We start from the raw sequence: 25,673 nt of genomic DNA on the forward strand, positions 1-25,673 counted from the left end.
TAAAAACTGGTTGAAATTTTTGCAAATGTATTAAAAATAAACTTAGCACATTTACATAAGTATTCTGACTAAGTATCCAGGCTGGGCCACTCAAGGACATTCAGAGACTTGACCCGAAGCCACTCATGCGTTGTCTTGGCTGTGTGCTTAGGGTTGCCCTGTTGGAAGGTGAACCTTCGCCCCAGTCTGAGGTTCAGAGCGCTCTGGGGCAGGTTATCACTGATCTCTCTGTACTTTGCTTTGTTCATCTTTCCCCGATCTGGTCTCCCAGTCCCTGAAGAACATCCCCACAGCATGATGCTGCCACCATCATGCTTCACCATAAGGATGGTGCCAGGTTTCCTCCAGACGTGACACGACATTCAGGCCAAAGCGTTCAAGTTTGGTTTCATCAGACCAGATAATCTTATTTCTCATGGTCTGGGAGTCCTTTAGGTGCCTTTTGAAAAACTCCAAGTGGGCTGTCATGTGCCTTTTACTGAAGAGCTCTAGGAAGAGTCTTGGTGGTTCCAAACTTCCACTTAAGAATGATGGAGGCCACTGTTTTAGGAGACAGTCAATACTACAGAAATGTTTTTGTAAACTTCCCCAAATCTGCGCCACAAAACAATCCGGTCTTGGAGGACTACGGACAATTCCTTCGATCTCTTGGCTCTGTTTTTGCTCTGACATGCATGGGCCCTTATATAGACAGGTGTGTGCCTTTCTAAATCATGTCCAATCAATTGAATTTACTAGAGGTGAACTCCAATCAAGTTGTAGAAACCAAGGATGATCAATGGAAAAAGGATAAACCTGATCGCAATTTTGAGTCTCATAGCAAAGGGTCTGAATACTTTTGTAAATAAGGTTTATTTTATAGATTTGCAAAAGTGGTGCTTTCTGTAGATTGAGGCAAAAAATTATTTAACCCATTTTAGAATAAGGCTGTAACATAACAAAATGTGGAAAAAGTCAAGGTCTGAATACTTTCTGAATAAGTGGGCAATGTTTTTTTTCATGGCAATGTTTATTTTCTAACGTCCTTTTTCGAACGTCCTTTTTTTGGGAACGCAGAGGTTTAAAAAAGTTCCCCACAGTTTATCTCAAATCCACCTGTTCTGCAGAGCGATTAAGAAAATGCCTCCCACTCCGCTACTGAAATGCCAAATAGCAAAATTCTGTGGTCTAGATATTAGCACCGAACAAATATCTCCCTAGATCCCATAACAAAGGTTCAATGACATGGTGCAACTTGGGAAATCTCATCTCTAACTAAAGCCATACAAAGTTGATTTACTTGTTCAACAGATTTCATTTTTTTTAAAGTGAGGCAAGTGAGCAATTAACAAAATTTAAAAATAAATGTTTTAACCCCAACCTTACAAGGTTTTGTACTGACTTTACCAATACATTTTAGAATGACAGTCACAGGGACTACAGTATCCTGGTCAGGGTCATTAGTGTCAGGAGTTGGCCAGCACTTTTGAAAGCCTGTCCCAGCTGACTTTTAGGCACAGTTCATTAAATCAGAGACATAGATCTGAAAAAATGAGCATGAAGGATCACATTGCGTAAGTGGAGAGGTGGGGGCTCTCAGAGTGAGTTGGTGTGCAAATTGAGTAAACCGGCCATTGTTCCTCCCGCTGTTATGTAGAAAGCTACACACTCGGTTGATATATTATCGAATATATATTTAAAAAACTACCTGAGGAATGATTATAAAAAAACGTTTGACATGTTTCTGTGGACATTATGAAGACCATTTGGAATTTCCGTCTGCGTTGTCGTGACCGCTCTTTCCTGTGGATTTCTGAACATAACGCGACAAACAAACATCGGTATTTTGGGTATAAAAATAATCTTTATGGAACAAAAGGAACATTTGCTGTGTAACTGGGAGTCTCGTGAGTGAAAACATCCGAAGATCAAAGGTAAACGGTTAATGTGATTGCTTTTCTGATTTTCGTGACCAAGCTTCCTGATGCTAAGTGTATCTTAGTATAGCTATCAATAAACTTACACAAATGCTTGGATTGCTTTCGCTGTAAAGCATAATTTTAAAATCTGAGACGACAGGGTGATTAACAAAAGGCTAAGCTGTGTTTCAAAATATTGCACTTGTGATTTCATGAATATTAATATTTTCTAGTAATATTATTTGACTGCTATTCAGCGGTTGCAGACGAAAATTATCCCGCTACAGGGATTGGTAGCGTCAAGAAGTTAAATGTCTAACTCACGTCGGCCACAGAGAAGGAGAGCCCACAGTCCTTGGTACAAGCTGCGTCGGTGGCAATGTTATCCACAAAGCGGGCAAAGAACGTGTTATGCTTATCCGGAAGCAAGAAGTCCGTGTCCAGCGACACGGCTGGTTTTCCTTTTGTAGTCAGTGATCGTGTGTAGAGCCATTGAATTGCGACTCTATACTGACATTTTTGCCTGTTTGATGGCCTTGGTGGGAATTCCAACTCTGTATTCTTCCATATTCCCAAGTCACCTTACCATTTTTAAATGCAGTGGTTCGCACTTTGTTGTGCAAATGCTGCCATCTATCCTCGGTTTCTGGTTAGGGTAGGTTTTAATAGTCACAGTGGGTATAACATCTCCTATACACTTCCTGGTGAACTCCGTTGCCATTTTAGTGAATATTATTCTCTGAAGTTTCCAGGAACATATCCTAGTCCGAGTACTCAAAACAATCTTGAAGCTTGGATTCCGTTTGGTCAGACGAGCATTTGAATAATCCTTAGCATGTATACTTCCTGTTTGAGTTTCTGCCTATTGGAAGGGAGGAGCAAAAGAGAGTCATGGTCAGATTTGCCAAAAGGAGTGTGGGCGAAGGCCTTGTATGCATCCCGGAAGTTGGAGTAACAGAGGTCTAGTGTTTTAGCAGTGCGAGTACTACAGTCGCTATATGCTGATAGAATTTAGGCAGTCTTTTCCTTAAACTTGCTTTGTTAAAATCCCCAGTTACAACAAATGTAGCCTCAGGATGTATGGTTTCCAGTTTGCATTAAGTCCAATGAAGTTCCTTTAGTTCCTGTATGTTATCACAATTACACTGTCATGACGTTGGCCTGTGGGTAGTAAGGTTTATGACCCCCCCATAAATACTTTTCTCCCTTCCCGCTCTCTCTTGACTCTACTCTTGAATAGCCTTTGTTAAACATAGAGAGTCTGGGAAAATCAAACAGTGGGGGGGAAAGGAACCATATTTCGGTAATCCAACCAGCGGAGAATATACGTTGGTACTTAATGAATATGATGTCATTTCGTTTGTCATCTGAGACATTCTTAACTGTATCGTGTAAAGTCTACAGATTATAGTTATCAGATTCACATGGAATTGTGCAATTTAAATGTTTAAATATGAAACTATTTGTGAAAAGATTCAATGTAATCTTAGCTTCCAAATGAAAGAATTGGGTTTTCATAAGGTTAGAGCTCTGCTCAATCAGTGGCCTGCCCCTATGAAGAGACATTGGTTATAAACTATGAAACACACCCTTCTCTCCCTCCACCAAATAAGCCCTTGACAAAAATGTAACCTCCTGTTCCAAGTACGCGAGGCCTGCAGCCTCTGCGGTCTGATGTCAGAAGGATTCAAATAATAAACTGTTCCAAAGGACGTGAAGACGACGGTCCATCGTTAAAAGGAGTAACATGTCAACTACAGAACTAAGCTAACCTCAGCTTGAGCTTTGGTTGCGAATGGTGTGAACTTTGAACTCTTACTCACTATAGAAGTGATACCTCCTAGCCGTTGACTTAGCAGCGGCCGCTGTAAACGTGGGCTAGGAAAGGACGGACAAAGGAACTCTTCTAACAAACACGACACTGCCAAGTATCCAGTTTACCCGCAGAGACACTCTTAAAAGGGACAAGGAAGATCTCTGTTGGGCAACACGGCCAGCATCTACGAACAACCTACCGAAGCGCAGCTCAGAGTAAATATTTATTGCATTCTCCTTTATCAAATGGGCGGTAATTTAGAATGCATAAGATACTGTATTTATGATAGTCTTCCCGCTCTTTCACTCAAGCCCAACCCCCTTTGTGTAACCAGCCGTCATGTCGGCTCCGTCCACCAGGGACGTTTTCTGTATGACAATTTGCATTCTGTGTATATGTAATTCTGTGTGATTTAGGTATTTAGTAAATAAATAATGAATGGCAATAAATAAATACAATGGCAGTCAAGCACCCAAGCTAACGTTGGCTAGCTACTTCCAGACACAAATGAGACCACTGACCATTTTACTCGCTCTAGCAGAGCTGGTTAGGCAGTTGTGTTAACCAGAGCGTTGGTGACTAACTGTGCTGCTGGAAACAATTTAATTACGCTTTTTTGACGACATTTACTGACACCGGCCATATTCAACGTGTGTTGAGCGATCGTAAATTCATTATTCTGCGCTCTAGTACACTCAGACGAGAGTGCTCTAAAATCAGAGTAGATAGCCAGAGCGACTTTATGAAAGCACCTGAATGTCCATTGAGAACGCACAACAACTATACCACTTAGCTAAGCTAAGAATGACGGGAATAATCAAGTCAATAAACATTGGGTAGTTAGATAGCCTATAGTTAAAATACTGGCAAGTTTGATGTATAACTACTAACGTTAGGTAGATAGCATATTGCAGCAGTATGTACCGATATGTTAGCTATGTGGCTCGTAAGGACAGCGTAGCTAACAAACCATAACATGTAAGGTAACTTATTTGAAAAGTCATTTGATTGAGTAGCAAGCTACCGTGAGGAGGCGCCCTATCAACTGCTGCTTGAGCCTGATTTTGGTGCACAGTCAATATTGCTCTGGACTTCGGGCAAGAAGGTTTAGGGTTCGAAGTCGTGCACAATTATCAGTTTATTATTTGGTTTCTATTGCCCATTCATTGTCAGTTAGAGACACAGTAGTGCATTGGGACCCAAAAGCATCATCAGTGCTCTAACTCCCACTTGGTCGTTAGGGCAAATCTGGTCTGTGATAGGACAGGGGTTTTTCACACCTAGCTCGGCTATTAGACTATTCTTTAGTAAAGGTTGAATAGTCTATTGTTCAGCTATTAGCCCCCCTCCCCAACTTGCAACAAATTGATGTATTTTTGTAGAGACTAAAACTTTATTTTCAAACAAAAATAATTGTTCTGAAAGCAAAAATACTCCTTAAGTAAAAAAATTTTTTTTTAAATGTTGCAATCAAATCTTTTGTAATAGAGCGCAAAACTTTATGCATTTTAATACCACAAAAATATTGAGAAAAAAATGTATTTGAAAACAAAACTCCAATTTAATTTCGCTATTAACCACCCTCCATTTTGGCAATTTTTTGAGTGTCAGTTTGGCTACAAACAAAACTGGTCAGCCTTTCTTTCCGACACAAAGGAAGTCATAGCAGACACTTACGAAGGACTGCGTGATGATGGCATCTCAGGTAAGCAGCACTGGGCATTCTTCCATCCAACTTCTACATAGCTAGTAGTTAGCTCCTAGATTTGGCATGGGTCCCCAGATCATCAAAAAGTTCTACAGCTGCACCATCAAGAGCCTGGTTGCATCACCGCCTGGTATGGCAACTGCTCGTCATCTGGCCCTAAGGCGCTTTAGGAGATAGTAGTTAGCTCCTACGATTCAGTGTCGGTTCATAACATTCTACTATTCTACTATATTCTACTATATATTACACATACATACCGTAGAATGATAAATCATGCAATTATTATTCTCAAGCTAACCAAAAACATTTAGCTACGAACGCCTGTGCTCGCCATTTTCAGTTGAATTCATCTAACCTTTCACAGCAACTCATATGTTCACTGTCCGAGGAACAGGCCGTGGAAGCTTTATCGCTGGCAATAGTGTCCATAACCAGAGGTAACTCAATTGTTCGGTGTTCTTTTTCTCGCTTCCTGTCTTGTTGTACACGGAACCTGTTTTAATTATTAAATAAAAAAAACCTTAAGATGTCAGCTGCTAATTTAAAGATTTACACCACAAACACTCAGCCATTTTCACAGGACTATCAAGCAACTGTCACTGCCAAATGTATCGTCACTAATACAGATTTGTTTATTCTGAGCATTCCAGATTCAGCAGGTGGAGGACCTGCTTTATCAGGAGGAAAATTTGGAATCTGACATCCCATGCCCCCTGTCTACTGAGAATCTGCTGTGCTGCAATGTCAAGTTAACCCTACCACTGAATCATCTTTTAGTCAGGACATATACATGCTCTTTGATTAGTTATGAGTCTCCAGCCTTTTTAGGTGCGGTCATCCCACACTATGTAGGATATTGTTTTAGCCTCAGTGCCACTGTTGATAATGGCAAACACTTGTATTTTTTGGAGGAGGGTGAAAGGATAGATAGCAGGCCCAGCTGAACATTTGCTTCCCCCGTAATGTTTTGTCAGCAATCTTTGCTGAAGAACGTCATGGGACCAAAATGCATAATGAGTACTCCAACCCAACAGACCCTTGTGGTGGTCGGGAGCAATGAAGCTGGGTATTATTTAATTTTACCTTTATTTAAATAGGCAAGTCAGTTAAGAACAAATTCTTATTTTCAATGATGGCCTGTTCAAGGACAGAACGACAGATTTTTACCTTGTCAGCTCAGGGATTCGATCTTGCAACCTTTTGGTTACTAGCCCAACGCTCTAACCACTCGGCTACCTGCCACCCCACCTCTAAGTCCTGCGGTGTAAGCTCGCAACTTTTAAAAGGAGGAACCACTTTACAATTTTCTAGGCTAACAATGTAAGAAACACATAGGAAACTTTACAGTATTTCGTTTTTGTAAGAACTAGAAGCGAGGCAGCCCTCTGTCGGCGCCATCTACACATTCTTCACATCCCGGTTAGTGAGCATTTCTCCTTTGCCAAGATAATCCAATCACCTGACAGGTGAGGCATATCAAGAAGCTGATTAAACAGCATGATCATTAGAGGTACACCTTGTGCTGGGGGCCCTAAAAAGGCCACTCTTAAATGTGCAGTTGTCACAACACAATGCCACATGTCTCAAGTTGAAGGAGCGTGCAATTGGCATGCTGACTGTATGAATATCCACCAGAGCTGTTGCCAGAAGATTGTGTTCATAAGCAGCCACCAGTCATTTTAGATAATTTGGCAGTACGTCCAACCGTTCTCAGAACCGGAGACCCAGTGTAACCACGCCAGCCCAGGACATCCACACCTGGCTTCTTCACCTGCGGGATCATCTGAGACCAGCCACTGGTGCAGCTGATGAAACAGAGGAGTATTTGTCTGTAATGAAGACCTTCTATGGGGAAAGAAAATCATGGCTGTGCCCCTGCCCAGTCATGTGAAATCCATGGATTAGGGCCTAATTAATTTTAATTGACTGATTTCCTTATATGAAAATTGTTGAAATAGTTGCATGTTGCATTTATATTTTTGTTTCCTGTAGTAATTGCTATTATCCAATTCATATTATGGTTTCTGTCAGCCGACAGGTAGCCGTTTGTGTTAGCTCACCCTTTCCTCAGTTAGCACTAGGACTAACGTAGCCTACAGTTTCCGATTTGGATTTAGAATGGCATTATACTGCTGCTACTTCGGTGAAAGTCTTAACATCTGCATCCAAAAATAAACTGCGTACAACTGACTGTTGCGTCGATCATAACTAGACATTCTAATCAGACCGGTTTGAGCATACGCAGTGGGGACCACTGTAAAATCCTCACACCTGTGTACTCGTACATGTCAAAGGGTTAACATCTCCCACTACTATAGATGGGTTAGCTGACAACATCACGGAAACGATATGCACGTGTCACTGGGGCAGAAGTACATGAGTTGTGATTCTGGATAGCCCGATAGTTACCAACAATGACAAGAAACTGCCATGTGAGGAATCGTAAATGACTCATTTAAGCTAGTTTCATCTTGTTCTTGATACCATGTCTTGTTTTGTGTTTCGGCAGATTTCATGTCAATGCTAATATGGCTCAAATTCGCTAGCTAGTTAACCAACAATGTATTTGAGAGACAACAAGTGCTCATTGTATAAAATGTATATGTTTTTAATAAACATTGTTGACATGTAAACAGTCTGTTTTGCCCCATAGTTGCGCACGCGTCTGTTTTGTTGGTAAAGTGGCACAGTGGTCTAAGACACTGCATCTCAGTGCAAGAGGCATCACTGCAGTACCTGGTTCGAATCCAGACTGCATCACATCCGGCCGTGATTGGGAGTCCCATAGGGCGGCGCACAATTGGCCCAGCGTCGTCCGGGTTTGGCCGCCATTGTAAATAAGAATTTGTTCTTAACTGACTTGCCTAGTTAAATAAAAATATTTTTAGACAGATTAAGCAAGCATACACATTTTCTTCAGGAAATGTACTTTTCCTAGTTTTAGTCATATGGAGTTGCAATGTCCCACAAATTCAATACCCAAATCAACTTGAAATATCTACAAAACAAGTTTTTTTTTTTGCTACATAATGCAAAAAGGTACAGAAAAAAATCTAACTTAAATTTGAGATTTACAAATATTTTTTTTGAGCCACATGATTCTATTCATCATGATTGAACCAAATTCCAACTACTACAATAAAAATCGGCAATTGTCAAAAATAGTTTCATATGAATCATCGATTATGTCTTTTTTATTAGAAATGTTGGGGAGAAATGTGAAGCGGGGAGCCATTAAACAGTAAAATCAACTTTGTTAGGAGTTAAGAGTTAAAGCAGAGTAACAGCAGGGGTTCTGACTTCTTGTAGCCCACCTAAATTATTTTAATGGGATTATTCCGCACTAGACAAACACAACCATGTCTCTAAATACAACCAAGATTTTACCGGCTAATCAACCAAGAGAACCTGGTTGCGACACACCATTGGAAAAACACAGTGAATGCACTAGAGATCAAAAGCCCCTCACCTGGGTTTGCGGCCCCTCTGTCTGGGAGGAGAGGGGGCGCTCTTGCATTCTGAATGAGGAAGGGGCAGGGCCTGCACCTTGGGTTTTCTCCCTCTCTTCACCTCTTTTGGTGCCTTCACCTTCCTGGGCTCCTTGAAATTGCGCAGCAGCAGCAGCTCCTTCCCTTCTTTCTGCTCCCTCTTTTTATTTGGTTTCATGTCTCTCTCCAAGCCCTTGTGCTGCCAGGCACTGCCAGGCTCGCCCCACTTGTCTTTTTTCTTTTGTTTCTTCTTCTTCTTCGCCCACCGCCCGCCCCCTCCATCGTCCTCCTCACTGTTGAGGGGTGACGAGGGGGCGCAGGGGCTGACCGAGCTAGTGCTCGCCTCGCCCATCCTGGGGTGCTTGGAGTTGGCCATGCAGTGATTGGTCTGACCACCACCACCAAGGTCCCTGATCTGGTCCTTAGAGCCCAGGGTACCCCTGGGAAATGGAGTTTGTGCATTTTGGGCAGTTGCATTAGAGGCTGCTGTAGCTAGAGTGTACTTTTGTAAGTGGGTGGTGGACATCTGGAAAAGAACAAGAATGGTGCAATGAAGATACAGAAAGATAAAGGGCTAGGAAAAAAATGCAGGTCATGCCTCTATCTTGCAGTCATAATGAGAGTGAATGGTCGTTACAGGGCGTACATCTGCAAATGTAAACCATGTTTGCCAGTGTTCAGAATCACATTACACAATGGCAACAAAAATCAACAAAACAATCAAATTCTCCACATATTCAGAGACCCTAATATAGTGACAAATCTTTCCGTGTTAAATTAGAGGGTAAACCCAAAGTCTGCAAATCCCCCGATATTTAACGGCATGTTCAGAATTCCATTAAGGGTCTCCATGTTCCTCGATCCCTTCCTCAAAACGCACATCTGGGCTGTCATAATGCAGTTCAATTCTATGGATAAACAAACTCCACAATAAAACTTCCCCATGACGCATTATGACTACTCCTTGAAATGCAAGCAGTCAGAGGGCATGTGCTGGTTAACTGATACAACAAAGTTGTGCACAATACTAATAAGCCAACGCAGATTCATAGGACCCCAGAACCTTTGGACAAGTGTACTCTCTCTACACCTGATGAGAGCAGTGCAACAGGTAGACCTCTCCCAACAGTGACCACAAAATTATAGATTTAGGTGAGGATGCATCATTTGAACGGAAAGTCTCCATCTGACATATTTTGTAATCAAGTGAGTGCAGTTTGGTTAAAAAAAAGATGCAGTTAGCTGGAGGATGAAAGTCTGTGAAACCAATTTTATTAGCATGGCATTGCAAACTGGGTATGAATGAAGATTAGAGTGAAGAAATATGAAATAAAAGGCCCGCCCATCCTGGGGTGCTTGGAGTTGGCCATGCAGTGATTGGTCTGACCACCACCACCAAGGTCCCTGATCTGGTCTGAGCTGTTTTGAAATCCATAAATCATTTCTGGGTAACGATAAATAAAAATAAATAGAGCCAAATGGTAAAAACAAAGTACAAAAAAATTAAATACCCCCCCCCCCACCAATTTCTCAAGCAAGCATTTTGCCAGGACTATCTGGGAGTGGCCTAAGACGCAGAGCGGTGGAGGGGACCAGCCCAATAGTTACAATTGAATAGTAATTCCCGATCCACACTGTGGAGCAAGTTGCATCAAATCAGTGCAAAATGAGAGATCTCTAAGCTGAAAACAAGTTGGCAGAGACATTTGAAAGTTTCTTATTGGTCTACTATATTATTCTTTCATGTGATCACTTGAGGAACACGACTCCAACAATGCAAAATAAACTGGAAAAAGGCCATGTAGCTGTTCCAATAGACTTGCTAGCTGTTCCCATAGACTTCCAGTCATTGCGCTAACGGCAGTAAGCAATTGCACTTCAAACCGCATGCAGACGTAAAAATGGTATCCATGAGTAAAGTAGAAAAGGGGCTGGGGGTTCTACTAAGCTAACATATGGAATTGTTTAAGAGTCATACAAAGGATCATTTAGCTTTTTGATTTAGAATTTTAAGACTCCTTTTTAGGTAAAAAAAAAATATATAATATATATATATATTTGATGAAACATTGAATTTGTCCTTACTGCTATTAGCCCATAGAAATGCATTGAATAAACTGATTCATTCATGGAAAAATATATTTTTTTTTAAAGATGTATCATAAGGAAGTCTCAGTCCTATATCTGAGCAATATGAAAGTTCAGGACATTTTCTATACTTTTTACCCATATTAAATCAATGAATCTAGGATTACAGGGACTCTCCGCAACTACATTCAATGTGCAGGACAAAATTGATTAAGTTGGAGCTCTTCTCTGTCTGCATTAACAAGGACAACACACAGTTCTTTCCATCAATGTTTGATTTTTTTTGTTTGCAAATTAACTCTAGCTTACGGACAATATCAAATGTGATAAAGCGAAGCACCTGAGTGAGTTGTGGTGGTGAATTACGCAGTTACTTTCCAAAATGGATGACTCAAACAACTGGAATCGTTATCCTTTTCATGCCCTGCCTCCAATCCACTTATCGATATCTGAACAAGAGAGCCTAATCGAAATTGAAATAAGCGGTTCTGGGAAAATTGTATTTATATATCAGAAGACACTGCGAGATTTCTGGATTGGGCTGCGCTCAGTTTCTTGCCTTGGCAAATCGCGCTGTTAAGACACTGATGCCCTTTGCAAACACGTACCTACAGTGCCTTGCGAAGGTATTCGGCCCCCTTGAACTTTGCGACCTTTTGCCACATTTCAGGCTTCAAACATAAAGATATAAAACTGTATTTTTTTGTGAAGAATCAACAAGTGGGACACAATCATGAAGTGGAACGACATTTATTGGATATTTCAAACTTTTTTAACAAATCAAAAACTGAAAAATTGGGCGTGCAAAATTATTCACCCCCTTAAGTTAATACTTTGTAGCGCCACCTTTTGCTGCGATTACAGCTGTAAGTCGCTTGGGGTATGTCTCTATCAGTTTTGCACATCGAGTGAATTAAATTTTTTCCCATTCCTCCTTGCAAAACAGCTCAAGCTCAGTGAGGTTGGATGGAGAGCATTTGTGAACAGCAGTTTTCAGTTCTTTCCACAGATTCTCGATTGGATTCAGGTCTGGACTTTGACTTGGCCATTCTAACACCTGGATATGTTTATTTTTTAACCATTCCATTGTAGATTTTGCTTTATGTTTTGGATCATTGTCTTGTTGGAAGACAAATCTCCATCCCAGTCTCAGGTCTTTTGCAGACTCCATCAGGTTTTCTTCCGGAATGGTCCTGTATTTGGCTCCATCCATCTTCCCATCAATTTTAACCATCTTCCCTGTCCCTGCTGAAGAAAAGCAGGCCCAAACCATGATGCTGTCACCACCATGTTTGACAGTGGGGATGGTGTGTTCAGGGTGATGAGCTGTGTTGCTTTTACGACAAACATAACATTTTGCATTGTTGCCAAAAAGTTCAATTTTGGTTTCATCTGACCAGAGCACCTTCTTCCACATGTTTGGTGTGTCTCCCAGGTGGCTTGTGGCAAACTTTAAACAACACTTTTTATGGATATCTTTAAGAAATGGCTTTCTTCTTGCCACTCTTCCATAAAGACCAGATTTGTGCAATATATGACTGATTGTTGTCCTATGGACAGAGTCTCCCACCTCAGCTGTAGATCTCTGCAGTTCATCCAGAGTGATCATGGGCCTCTTGGCTGCATCTCTGATCAGTCTTCTCCTTGTATGAGTTGAAAGTTTAGAGGGACGGCCAGGTCTTGGTAGATTTGCAGTGGTCTGATACTCCTTCCATTTCAATATTATCGCTTGCACAGTGCTCCTTGGGATGTTTAAAGCTTGGGAAATCTTTTTGTATCCAAATCCGGCTTTAAACTTCTTCACAACAGTATCTCGGACCTGCCTGGTGTGTTCCTTGTTCTTCATGATGCTCTCTGCGCTTTTAACGGACCTCTGAGACTATCACAGTGCAGGTGCATTTATACGGAGACTTGATTACACACAGGTGGATTGTATTTATCATCATTAGTCATTTAGGTCAACATTGGATCATTCAGAGATCCTCACTGAACTTCTGGAGAGAGTTTGCTGCACTGAAAGTAAAGGGGCTGAATAATTTTGCACGCCCAATTTTTCAGTTTTTGATTTGTTAAAAAAGTTTGAAATATCCAATAAATGTCGTTCCACTTCATAATTGTGTCCCACTTGTTGATTCTTCACAAAAAATGTGGCAAAAGGTCGCAAAGTTCAAGGGGGCCGAATACTTTCGCAAGGCACTGTATGTGAGAGTGGATTCTCGGCCCTCACTAGCATGAAAACTAAATACAGGCACAGACTGTGTGGGAAATGATTTAAATCCAAGACTCTCTCCAATACAACATTGCAGAGTTATGTGCATCCTTTCAAGCACACCCTTCTTTGTGGTGAGTTATTCACAATTTTCAATTAACAAATAAAGTTTTATGTAAGATGGCTAAATAAAGAGTAACATTTCTGATTATTATTTGCGCCCTGGTCTTATTTGTGCCCTGTTGTGACAAACTCACACAATTCTTATGTTTAAGAAATGTATTGTATAGTGTGTGTGGCAGGCTTACAATAGCAAAAAAAAACTTTTGAGTGTGCGCTGACCCTGGTGCTAGAGGTGGTACGCAGCTGGAGGTAAAATTTTTGAAGGGATTTGGGACTATAAAAAGTTTGGGAACCACTGGACTATAGACTTGATATTGAGGGAATGCTGGCTAAACTCAATTGGCAACTATACTGTAATTATACTGTAATGAGTTGTGTCGGCTAATCATTTGAATGTCTGGATTATCAAATTGACCGGCATGAATTAATGTGTAGTAGTAGAACTTGTGCTCGCAGATACTTATAGTCCGTGACAAGGACCAGGATTGTTGAAAACTGTCAAGGTATGTATTGTGGTAAAGGTTTGGGGTACCCGATGTCCCCAGTTTTGGGGGGGCCCAGATTAATATTTTAATTCTGATGGGTGGAACATTATTTGAGCCATGACATTTTTACACAAGTATAAACAAGAGCTAAATCAAGCCATTAGTGAAGGTCATACACAGAAATGCTTGGCATTCATCACCAGGATGTCTTAGTCTGACCCAATCTGTTCCTCTATGCTTTTGTGTTCATATTGTGCTACAAAATGATAAGCACATCATGTAACCATAATCAAGAGTAAATGCTAAGATGTACACTTACATTTACACAGTAACAAATAAAAAAAATAGTCCCAGAAAGCATTATTTTTTATATATATTTTTTTTAAACACCTACTGTTCGAGAAAAATCATTGATTTAATATAGCAACACTAATTGTATTCGTGAGAATTAGCAGCATATCACATCCCAGTAGAGAAGTTTGTGTAAAAGCAGATATGGCACACTTCATGTGATAAGGGCTATATTGGTGCAGTCCCATTTTGAGCAACATGTTATTTATAAACCAAGGTTGAGGACATGTGGAGGGGCATATGGGACAACTCATGCACAGGAGGATAATAATGTCAATGAATCAGACTCCCAGTGCCGGGAATCAGGGCCATAGCCCTGGAAACAGGCTCTGTATCAAGCAGCAACGTAAACACGCCGTCTCTATGGTAACCCTTTTGTTGCCAGCTGACAGGACTATTTGACATTTCATCCATTTTGCACTTAGACAGATGCTACCTATAGCCTGCCCCCCTGCTTTGGTCAACAGCTGCTTTCCCCAGTCTTCCGGCTGAACAATCAAAAGGGAGAAAGTCAACCACTAAATATGATAGTCAGTCTCTCAGAAAGAGCTCTTAATGAGGTTTGTGACATTGAAAACAAGTTCAGCATTCATCTTGCCTATAGAAAGAATGCTTTTTTTTTTTTTACATGAATAGAACATAAAAACAGACCATGATGTAAATGACACCTCTCAAAGTAAACCGACCTAACACTCATACAACGTTCACCAGCTTGCAAACAATGGACAGGACAAGGCTGCAAACAGACAAACTGGTAGCGCAAAGATTGAATAAGACAGAAAAGCCATGGACATGTCTTACTCCAAAATCACAGGAACATTCCTTCTCACCTTGCTCCATACCGCCTCCTTTCATGCCTTCTGTCTGTCACGATCCCTGTCAAATCCTAGTGTAGTAGTCCACAGTGTAACCCTCATCCAGGTTCCCATCTCCAGAACCACAGAACGGCTGGCACATTGTCCTGAGGCTTCATGGCTCTACATTTCCCATGCACCTTCATTTGCGACTGCACGCACAGCACCCAGTGACGTGCTGCAGTGTACACGCTTGCCAGCCAACTCGGTCAACCACAAACAAGCTGCCTGCAATCAAATTCCCTATGAATCAATACAGTCTTCCGAGCTGCTGAACACCACAGATGCAGTCAAGTCAATGCTTCCCTGTGCCTTCTCCCTAAAAACACTGACACCTATCCAGCAGAAATGGTAAGGCTGCTGCCACAGGACGCTTGAGGCCTGGGCATCATTCAAATGTAACCTCTCAGGAGAAGCATGGGGCTGCAGGGTGGTTTGGGTAGGGAAATCCAGAGGGGAGTACCAGAAGGAATGCAAGCTCATGGGAGAGCAACATCTTTCTTCCCATGTGAAAGGGGAGGGCATAAAGTGATGGGCATGGGTTGAGGCAGTTTCTGAGCAAGAAATAAATGACAAACAAAAGAGACTAAGTGAGATGGACAAGTGAAACAGTTGAAACTGCAGTTGTTCCATGTACACAAAGCTTGAGTGTTGCCTGTATGGTTCATACACAGGCTAACAATACCAATGCATCTGATACACTTCAGAGGGAGGTCATTTGTCCATTTAGGGGACCGCTTTTGGCCCCCTGAGGTAAAGGTTATGTGTCTTAAAAAAGGGATACAACTTGACATGATTTTTGCACTTAAACTTGGCTGTAGTCGCTTACTGACAGTTTTTGGAAATGTTTCGCTTCAGGTAGTGAAGCACCAATGACATTTTTGGCCGATAACGATATTTTTCTTGCAAAAAATAAAAACGATACTGACATTTAAAGCATTTTAGTACAGTTAAATAGTTACACACACACACAGGGATCTAAGGAACTGCATCTCAGTGCAAGAGGCGTAACTACAGTCCATGGTTCAAATCCAGGCTGTATCACGTCAGTCCCATAGGGCGGCGCACAACTGGCCCAGTGTCGTGCGTGTAGGCGGTTAACGTGAATAAGAATTTGTTCTTAATTGACTTGCTAAATTAAGGTTACACACACACCAACAAAATAACTTTTTGGTTTGTATCTACGCATGTCCCCATTACCAGTAAAACAGTCAAAACCTATTTCTTTCACTTACTGTAATGTTTCGTTGTTCAGTCGTTTCATTCTCAACTAGGATTTCTATGGAGACGTGTCAAATAAGCTTGTTCACCAATCAGGACCTGAATATGAATGCACGTCACAATTTTACACGTTCATTAATTTACATAGTTATTACACATCGATTAGACTGTCACTCGTATTTCATATGTCACAATGATTTTAGCAATACATATGCTATGATGCTGGTAAAGTTGACTCATGCACCAACAGTGCTAGCTCATGGATGCAAACAACGTTCTTCCCTAAAAACATAGCAAAACGAGCATTAGCTAGCTAACTATACAGCTAGGTGTCATCTAAAATAACCCTAAATTATAAAACAGTTCTTCTTTGATTAATGGTGGGAGGACCCATCTATGTGAAGCAAGCCACAAGGATTAGCCACAATAGCAGACTTTGCAGTTAGCCTTCAAAATAAAAAGTATGTCATTGACAGTGAAGCAAATGAATACATGATCTAATAGATCATGCTAAACGAGGTTGGAACGTTATATATGTTTACGGACATATTCAATCAAGCCTTATCCCAGTCTGCTGTTCCCACATGCTTCAAGAGGGCCACCATTGTTCCTGTTCCCAAGAAAGCTAAGGTAACTGAGCTAAATGACTAACGCCCCGTAGCACTCACTTCCGTCATCATGAGGTGCTTAGAGAGACTAGTCAAGGACGTTATCACCTCCTCACTACCCGACACCCTAGACCCACTCCAATTTGCTTACCGCCCCAATAGGTCCACAGACGACGCAATCGCACTGCCCTAACCCATCTGGACAAGAGGAAAACCTCTGTAAGAATGCTGTTTATCGACTACAGATCAGCATTTAACACCATAGTACCCTCAAACCTCGTCATTAAGCTCCAGACCCTGGGTCCAAGACTTTCTGACGGGCCACCCCCAGGTGGTGAAGGTAGGAACCAACATCTCCACCCCGCTGATCCTCAACACTGGGGCCCAACAAGGGTGCATTCTCAGCCCTCTCCTGTACTCCCTGTTCACATGACTGCGTGGCCATGCACGCCTCCAACTCAATCATCAAGTTTGCAGATGACACTACAGTGGTAGACTTGATTACCAACAATGACAAGACAGCCTACAGGGAGGAGATGAGGACCCTCGGAGTGTGGTGTCAGGAAAATAACCTTACACTCAATGTCAACAAAACATAGGAGATGCTCGTGGACATCACGTAACAGCAGAGGGAGCAGCCCCCTATCAACATCAACGGGACAGTAGTGGAGAGGGTGGAAAGTTAAGTTCCTCTAAATAAACATCACAGACAAACTGAAATGGTCCACCCACACAGACAGCGTGGTGAAGAAGGAGCAGCAGTGCCTCTTCAACCTCCGGAGGCTGAAGAAATTCAGCTTGTAACCAAAAACAAACTTTTACAGATGCACAATCGAGAGCATCCTGTCGGGCTGTATCACCACCTGGTACGGCGACTGCTCCGCCCACAACCGTAAGGCTCTCCAGAAGGTAGTGAGGTCTGCACAACGCATCACAGGTGGCAAACTACCTGCCCTCCAGGACACCTACACCACCCAATGACACAGGAAGGCCAAAAAGATCAAAGGACAACAACCACCCGCTTGATTGACACTGCCTGTTCACCCCGCTTGTGCAGGTCTACAATTTTATCCCTGATGTCCTTACACAGTTCTCTGGTCTTGGCCATTGTGGAGAGGTTGGAGTCTGTTTGATTGAGTGTCTGGACAGGTGTCTTTTATACAGGTAACGAGTTCAAACAGGTGCAGTTAATACAGGTAATGAGTGGAGAACAGGAGGGCTTCTTAAAGAAAAACGAACAGGTCTGTGAGAGCCGGAATTCTTACTGGTTGGTAGGTGATCAAATACTTATGTCATGCAATAAAATGCAAATTAATTTCTTAAAAATCAGAGTGATTTTCTGGATTTTTGTTTTCATTTCCGTCTCTCACAGTTGAAGTGTGTGTACCTTTGACAAAAATTACAGACCTCTACATGCTTTGTAAGTAGGAAAACCTGCAAAATCGGCAGTGTATCAAATACTTGTTCTCCCCACTGTATATACTGTACCATCTACCGCATCTTGCCTATGCCGCTCGGCCATCACTCATTCATATATTTTTATGTACATATTCTTATTCATTCCTTTTCACTTGTGTGTATAAGGTAGTTGTTGTGAAATTGTTAGGTTAGATATTACTTGTTAGATATTACTGCATGGACGGAACTAGAAGCACAAGCATTTCGCTACACTCGCATTAACATCTGCTAACAATGTATGTGACAAATAAAATTTGATTTAGATTGTTCATTTGACAAAAATCTGTTGAAATCATACTGGATGTATTATACTTTAGAATTGCATTGGGGGCATACTTATTTCACTGTACAGCCTTACCTATGGCTTGTGGATCAGTGACATGGGGCATCAGTCTTCTCAGTGACACCCAGAGAACATTAGCATCGTAGCTCGTATTGCAGGACTCAAACAACTGAATTGAGCCACTTTTGTTGTCAACCTGCGAGTATTAAACACTATTCCATAGGAAAAGAAATACTGATAAGTCTGAGGACGTTGGGGAAAAAAATATTGCTATTGAGTAGACCGTTACCCCATTTCATTGATCCCCAATCCTTAGGTAAAGCTGTACAGTGCAATATGAATGTCAATATGCTGACATGGTGATTTCACAGTCAACATAATATTAGCGTAAACTCTTCACAGTTGTGTTCTGTGGGTGTCACCGAGTAGACTGATGCCCCATTTCATTGCTTCACATTCCAACCTTGTTTAACATTATCTAGTCTAAATATGGCATGATTCCACCAATTGTAACCTTCTGCATCACTTTCAAAGTGGTACTTTTATTTTGAAGGAAAACCGCAAATTCCACTATTGTGCCTAATACTTATTGTGGTTAGCTACACAACACATAACCCGGTCAGGTCGAGCCTCACTAGCCAGATGAAGCTAGCTGGCTGCTTATAACATTAGCTTTGGTTAACAGGATTAAGTAGCCTGCTAAGTTCAATTTCAATAGGCAAACAACAAGTGGCTAACTAACTAATACTTACTCACAAGGATTCCTAAATCATTACTAATAGTGAAAATGACTGCAGTTTCTACTGGTCGTATTGGTGGTATCTTGGTACCAAGCTAAAGCTAGCTAGCTACCCCAGAAGATGCGGTTGAACAAATTGCTTTATTACCAACGCGGAATTGTAAACGCATCGTTCGTGGCTGGTGTTTGCAGATTTGCGCCATTTGTACAGCTTTGACAGTGCTACTGATAGTAGGTGGAGCTTGGCTTGCACGTGAAAATTCAGAACACACAACATTCTATAATAGAACCGTGTTATTTGACGTGTCAAATTAAAAGCTTATTTAACGTGTCAAATAGTGTTATTTGACGTGTATCTTTGACACGCAAAGACCCAAAAGGTATTCCATAGTATGTCGTGAAGCTATTACTGTGCAACATAGGGCAACATCTGAATGGTGTACTTGGTTACGTTAGTGTGTGCCGGTGCACGACCAGTCGCAAAAGCCAACATCACCCACGACAGAGAACGGGTGATTGTCAAGGGCAATGAATTCCATTATCTGGCGTTAATGGATTTTGCCTTTTTAGTTGTCTCGCTGAAATGCGCTTTCAAATGACTGCTCGATCCACACAGCAGACATTGTGGGCTAGGTTAGGAATGCTGTGTTGATCATACAGCGCACAATTTTACGTGGCGTCATATTAGGTATGCACTTCAGCTATGACATCGGTTTTTCACATCTGTGTTAATTAAACTAGACATTGGGCCGATACCGATGTTGCCGTTTTTAGCTAATATCGTCTGATTCCGATTATTCATGCACCCCTAGCTTTTGGTATATATAATGTTGTCATACACATTTTCTGTATGAATGAGGCCCTAAAAAAACACCTTGGAGGGTTTGGGGTATCTAAGGATGAGTCCCAATTCTCCACACTTCACTAAAAGTGTGTACTTGCAGACTTCTGCCCAATCCCAAATTGAGCACTAAGCAAGGGTTACCCAAACTGATCCTCGGGACCACGAGGGGTGCACATTTTTGTTTTTGTCCTAACACTACACGGCTGAGTCAAGTTTTCAAAGCTAGACAATTAGTTGACTATTTGAATTAGCTGTGCAGTGCTAGGGCAAAAACCAAAACATGCACCCCTTGGGGTCCCGAGGACAGAGTTTGGGAAACCCTGCCCTTGCACTTGTGGAGATCTGAGAGGATTTGACAGGTATAAGCAATATGGAGAAACTTCCACCTAGCCTGAGTGGGCAGGGTGGCACTATTACCATTACCACTATTGCTTACACCAGTCAAATCCTCTCAGATCTCCACAAGCGCATATGGCGTATGGTTTACAAGCCCATTTGGGATTGGGTCTTTCTGGCAAGGACTTTACAATAGTGGAAATACACTCCAGCCATGATTAAAAACAACCCTAACCCAAAACAGGGAACATGCAAGTGCACACTTTTGGAAAAGGGTGGGGAAATCGGGATGTAGCCTAATATTACAAAACGTATAATACACATACAGCACATTCTAAAATTGACACCCTTGAAAGAGATTAGCAAAAATGGATAATTAAAATACTGAGCTATACTACATGCTCAAATGTTGGGAAATTATATTTTATGCTACACTGAACAAAAATATTTAAAAAAGGAAACATGCAACAAATTCAAAGACTTTACACAGTCACAGATACCTTAAGAAAATAAAAATTACATCCAGAAAACCAGTCAGTATCTGGAAACCACCATCTGCCTCATACAGTGCGACATCGCCTTCAATATTTCCTTGATCAGGCTGTTGATTGGGGCCTGTGGAATGTTGTCCCACTCTTCAATGGCTGTGCGAAGTTTCTGGATATTGGCGGGAACTGGAACACGCTGTTGTACACGGCGATCTAGATCATTCCAAACATGGTCAATGGGTAACATGTCTGGTGAGTATGCAGGCCATGCAATTGAGTACAGATCCTTGTGCCGTGCATTATCATGCTGAAACATGATGTGGAAGTGTATGAATGCCACAACAATGGGCCTCAGGATCTCATCACGGTATTGCTGTGCATTCAAATTGCCAACAATAAAAGGCATTTATGTTAGTTGTCCATACCATAACCCCACGGTTCAGTCTTCACAACAGCAAACTACTCGCCCACACACTGTCTGCAATCTTCCCAGTACAGTTGAAACCGGGATTCATCTGTGAAGAGCACACTTCTCCAGTGTTTCTGACAGTTTGTGCATAAGTTCTTTGGTTGTGCAAACACAGTTTCAGCTGTCCAGGTGGCTGGTATCAGATGATCCCGCAGGGGAAGAAGCCGGATATGGAGGTCCTGGGCTGGCGAAGTTACACGTGGTCTGCAGTTGCGAGGCCACTTGACATAAAACGACAATGCCTGAAAATTAAATGTTAATTTCTTCACCAACAGCTCTGGTGGACATTCCTGATGTTGGCACGCCAATTGCACACCTCTTCAAAACTTGACATTTGTGACAAAACTGCACATTTTAGAGAGGCCTTCATTGTCCCCAACACAAGGTGCACCCATGTAATGATCATCCAGTTTAAATCCGCTTCTTGATAATCCAGCCACCTAACAGTTGTGGCATATTTTGGCAAAGGACAAATGCTCATTAACAAAACAATTTGTGCACAAAATTAGAGAATTAAACTTTTGTGTATGTTTTTAATCTACACCAAAACCACACTGGTGTGTGTTGGCAAAGAGCGCTAAAGCCTTCTCTAACCTGATTGCACTCCATTGCTTGTTTTTTTTGTCATTTGAGTCTAAACAAACATTGAATAACTTTCATTTAAGCATAAATTAAAGCTATTCAAAGTTGGTTTAGAAAGACTCAAATGACCAAAAAAAAGGAGCGCAATCAGGTTTGTAACTGAATGCAACATTTTTGGGTAGGAGTAAGAGTTAAGAAACTGTGTGTATATCATTAATTACAATGACAATTACAATTGAACAGTAAATCCTGCAAACTATGATTTTAAACAAATGATTTTAGTCATTACAGAATGAGCCTTCAAAATTAAGCCTATCAGTGGTTTAGAATGAAATACTGCCATTAACAAGAATCTCACGAACCAGCACTCCAAGAGGACTCCAAGACTAACGAACAGAGTCATGTGTATAGCCTGCGTTCAACATCAACTCAACAAAAGATGCGCAGAGAGACTGTGCTCTTATTGTATGGGTAACGTGTGATGAGTCAGAATCGTAGGTCTGACTCATCATTCAATTCCATTTGCGATGGAACTTAGGATCATAAATAACAAGCCACTTCGGCAACTCAAGGCTGAGTGACAGTGTTACTCTTGATTTACATACTTTTATATTTCAAGGTTGCTGAAGACATTTGTCAACAATGTATTATGTTCTAATATGTATGTATGTAACCGTTCAAAAGTTTGGGGTCACTTAAATTCCCTTGTTTTTTGTCCATTAAAATAAATTGGTCAGAAATATAGTGTAGACATGGTTAATGTTGTAAATTAATATTGTAGCTGGAAACGGCTGATTTATGGAATATCTACATAGGCGTAATGAGGCCCATTATCAGCAAACATCACTCCTGTGTTCCAATGGCACATTGTGTTAGCTAATCAAAGTTGATCATTATAAAAAACTAATTGATCATTAGAAAACCCTTTTGCAAATGTTAGCACAGCTGAAAACTGTTTGATTAAAGAAGCAATGAAACTGACCTAGAAGGCCAGCATCCCCGAGTCACCTCTTCACTGTTTACGTTGAGACTGGTGTTTTACAGGTACTATTTAATGAAACTGCCAGTTGATGACTTGTGAAGCGTCTGTTTCTCAAACTAGACACTAATGTACTTGTTCTCTTGCTCAGTTGCGCACTCCTCTTTCCCACTCCTCTTTCTATTTTGGTTAGGGCCAGTTTGCACTGTTCTGTGAAGGGAGTAGTACACAGCGTTGTAAGAGAACTTCAGTTTCTTGGCAATTTCTCACAGCCTCTAATCGAACCCACAAATGCTGATGCTCCAGATACTCAACTAGTCTAAAGAATGCCAGTTTTATTGCTTCTTTAATCAGCACTAATCAACCGTTTTCATCTGTGCTAACATAATTGCAAAAGGGTTTTCTAATGACCAATTAGCCTTTTAAAATGGTTAACTTGGATTAGCTAACACAACATGCCATTGGAACACAAGTGATGGTTGCTGATAATGGGCCTCTGTACGCCTATGTAGATATTCGGTTTTAAAAAAAAGCTGTTTCCAGCTACAAGTCATTTACAACATTAACAATGGCTACACTGTATTTCTGATCAATTTGATGTAATTTTAAATGTACAAAAAAAGTGTTTCTTTCAAAAACAAGGACATTTCTAAGTGACCCCAAACTTTTAAACAGTTGTGCATGTACACGTAGACAAGCATGCAAGTCAAAAAGATACAAACCTGTTTGTCCTTCTTTTGTATTTTCATATTTCTCTTCACCTTCACTGCATCTATAACACAGAAATAAATATCTTTATTGAAGTAAGAAAATGTTTTAAAAAAATACACTAACCTCAGTAGGACCTGGTCAAATTATTTGCAAGGGCGGAAAGAGTTCATAGTTAAAAAAAAAAAAACAGGAGATAATTGGTTAGTCACCTTTCTCCATTGATAGAATTGTTACAATAAACCAAGGCTCTTTTACGACACATTCCATCTAGGCCTACATAATTAGGCACCATGAGCAATTCCAATGTAGCTACGGCACTTCTGATTGTCAGCTGACAACTAGTCTCAGCTATATGTGAAATTTAAAAAAAAGTGACACTAAAAGAGTTAGACATTTGCAAGTTACCTTGAAAGTGAGGAGCCAAACTAGCCTACTCCTTCCTGTGTCTACTGGATACAGACTAAACTCACCCCCGAATGCACCATTGTTTAGCCAACAAAATCAGACACAAAGGTGTTCTTTCATAGCAAACGTCATTTGGGACACATTGTTTGTTACAAACTAACTAACCTCAAGTGGTTTTGGATTTGTATAATGTGTGACATGTAATTGTTTATGTTTATTTTGTAGTGTATCATTTGTGCTTTTATTTTTGCGGACCCCAGGAAGAATAGCTGTGACTTATACAACAGCTAATATGGATCCAAATAAACTGCAGGTGGCTAGGGGAGCTGCCTACTTTACCTGTGCGACCAGGGTCTTTGTTTTCTGTTAGACCTGGTGTAGTTGTGCGGCATATTGGCTCCACCAAAATTCCACAGGAATAATCGACCTACCTGCGGGAACGTGTCTTAGTTTCATGGCAAAGACTTGAGCTGGCTATCATGAAGTAGCTAGTAGACTGTAGAACTTAACTGCTACAAGTTGCCTGGCAAATTGAAGTTCTTAGATAACTTATATGATTAAGACAGCGTTATCAATTCATCTACCAAAAACAACACTAATCGTTACGTCGGCGGAGCCGTGTCCTATTTATATTAGCAAGGTATCGAGCTAGCCAGCCTGCTAACTAATGTCACTGCAATGATGTTATATATTCCAGTCCTTACACGTGTGAACACCCCCTTAAAATCCTCGCAGAGATATCGCCGCTACCCCTCAATGTGACTTCACCTACCTGGGCAACACTCACCGGTCAGAGCATCAGTTGCCAAACACTGCGCTTTCTCCCTGCATTTATTTCCAAGGACACAAAAACGCCATGACAGTTTAGAAAAATGCATTAAAAATTAGACGGGGTGTGAGATGGGGAGGGGGCCTCCGTGCAATTTCTTAATCCTCATAAAGCACACGAGCAGATGAGTTCATTCATGAGGGATGCACAAGTTTGAGACTCACCAACCACCGCACCACAACACAGGACCCTGCAATACAACACAGATTAAAAACAGTTAAAATACCTACTTACCTAAAATGGCTACTGCAGCAGCCAAAATACAAACAGCTATTATTTGGTGAAGTTTAGCGCTGGCCGCCTGCTACAACAGCCAAAATAATTGGACCCGTAACATTCTATTTTTCATTGGCTGCACCATAGTGCAGCTGGGTCGATGGATATTTCCATTGGTCCTCCAGCTGTCAAACAAGGAGTGCCGTTCTAAGTTTGTCTGAGAGCTACATATTGCAAACACATTGGGCACATTTAGTTATCGTTGATGTGAACCTTCTTGTGATTGGTTGTATTCTACTACTTTGCTTACCATAAAACCGCACGAAAACCTCATTTTTCGGTCATGAGAGTCCCTCGGTTTTGCTCTTTGGCCGTGTAGTTTAACACGCATTTGTTTTATTCCTGGTCTCAATTCTGTAAAGATCTAGTGGTTTTATAATTCTTCTTCCTTGTGTAACAGTTTAGTTTCCAGCTCTCTCCTCTTT

At 41.2% G+C, this 25,673-nt stretch overlaps 1 protein-coding gene across 2 annotated transcripts in view; it reads right to left on the minus strand.

Annotated features, from left to right (window-relative positions):
- LOC139413195 (chromodomain-helicase-DNA-binding protein 6-like) overlaps positions 1-25,234 on the minus strand; it is a 98,305-nt gene extending 73,071 nt beyond the window's left edge. Inside the window, exons 1-4 of one of the 2 annotated variants that reach the window (XM_071160297.1) lie at positions 25,207-25,234; positions 24,931-24,968; positions 23,750-23,799; positions 8,892-9,436 (exon numbers count right to left, since the gene is read on the minus strand). In XM_071160297.1, coding sequence (XP_071016398.1) covers positions 8,892-9,436; positions 23,750-23,776 — 572 coding nt within the window. In that variant the 5' untranslated portion in view covers positions 23,777-23,799; positions 24,931-24,968; positions 25,207-25,234. Of the gene's footprint in view, positions 1-8,891; positions 9,437-23,749; positions 23,800-24,915; positions 25,175-25,206 lie in introns of those variants that run through there. The other variant, XM_071160295.1, reaches the window with a different exon arrangement.
- Positions 25,235-25,673: the final 439 nt, after the last annotated feature.

Source organism: Oncorhynchus clarkii, chromosome 7 (assembly GCF_045791955.1).
Source record: "Oncorhynchus clarkii lewisi isolate Uvic-CL-2024 chromosome 7, UVic_Ocla_1.0, whole genome shotgun sequence".
Lineage (NCBI taxonomy): Eukaryota > Metazoa > Chordata > Actinopteri > Salmoniformes > Salmonidae > Oncorhynchus > Oncorhynchus clarkii.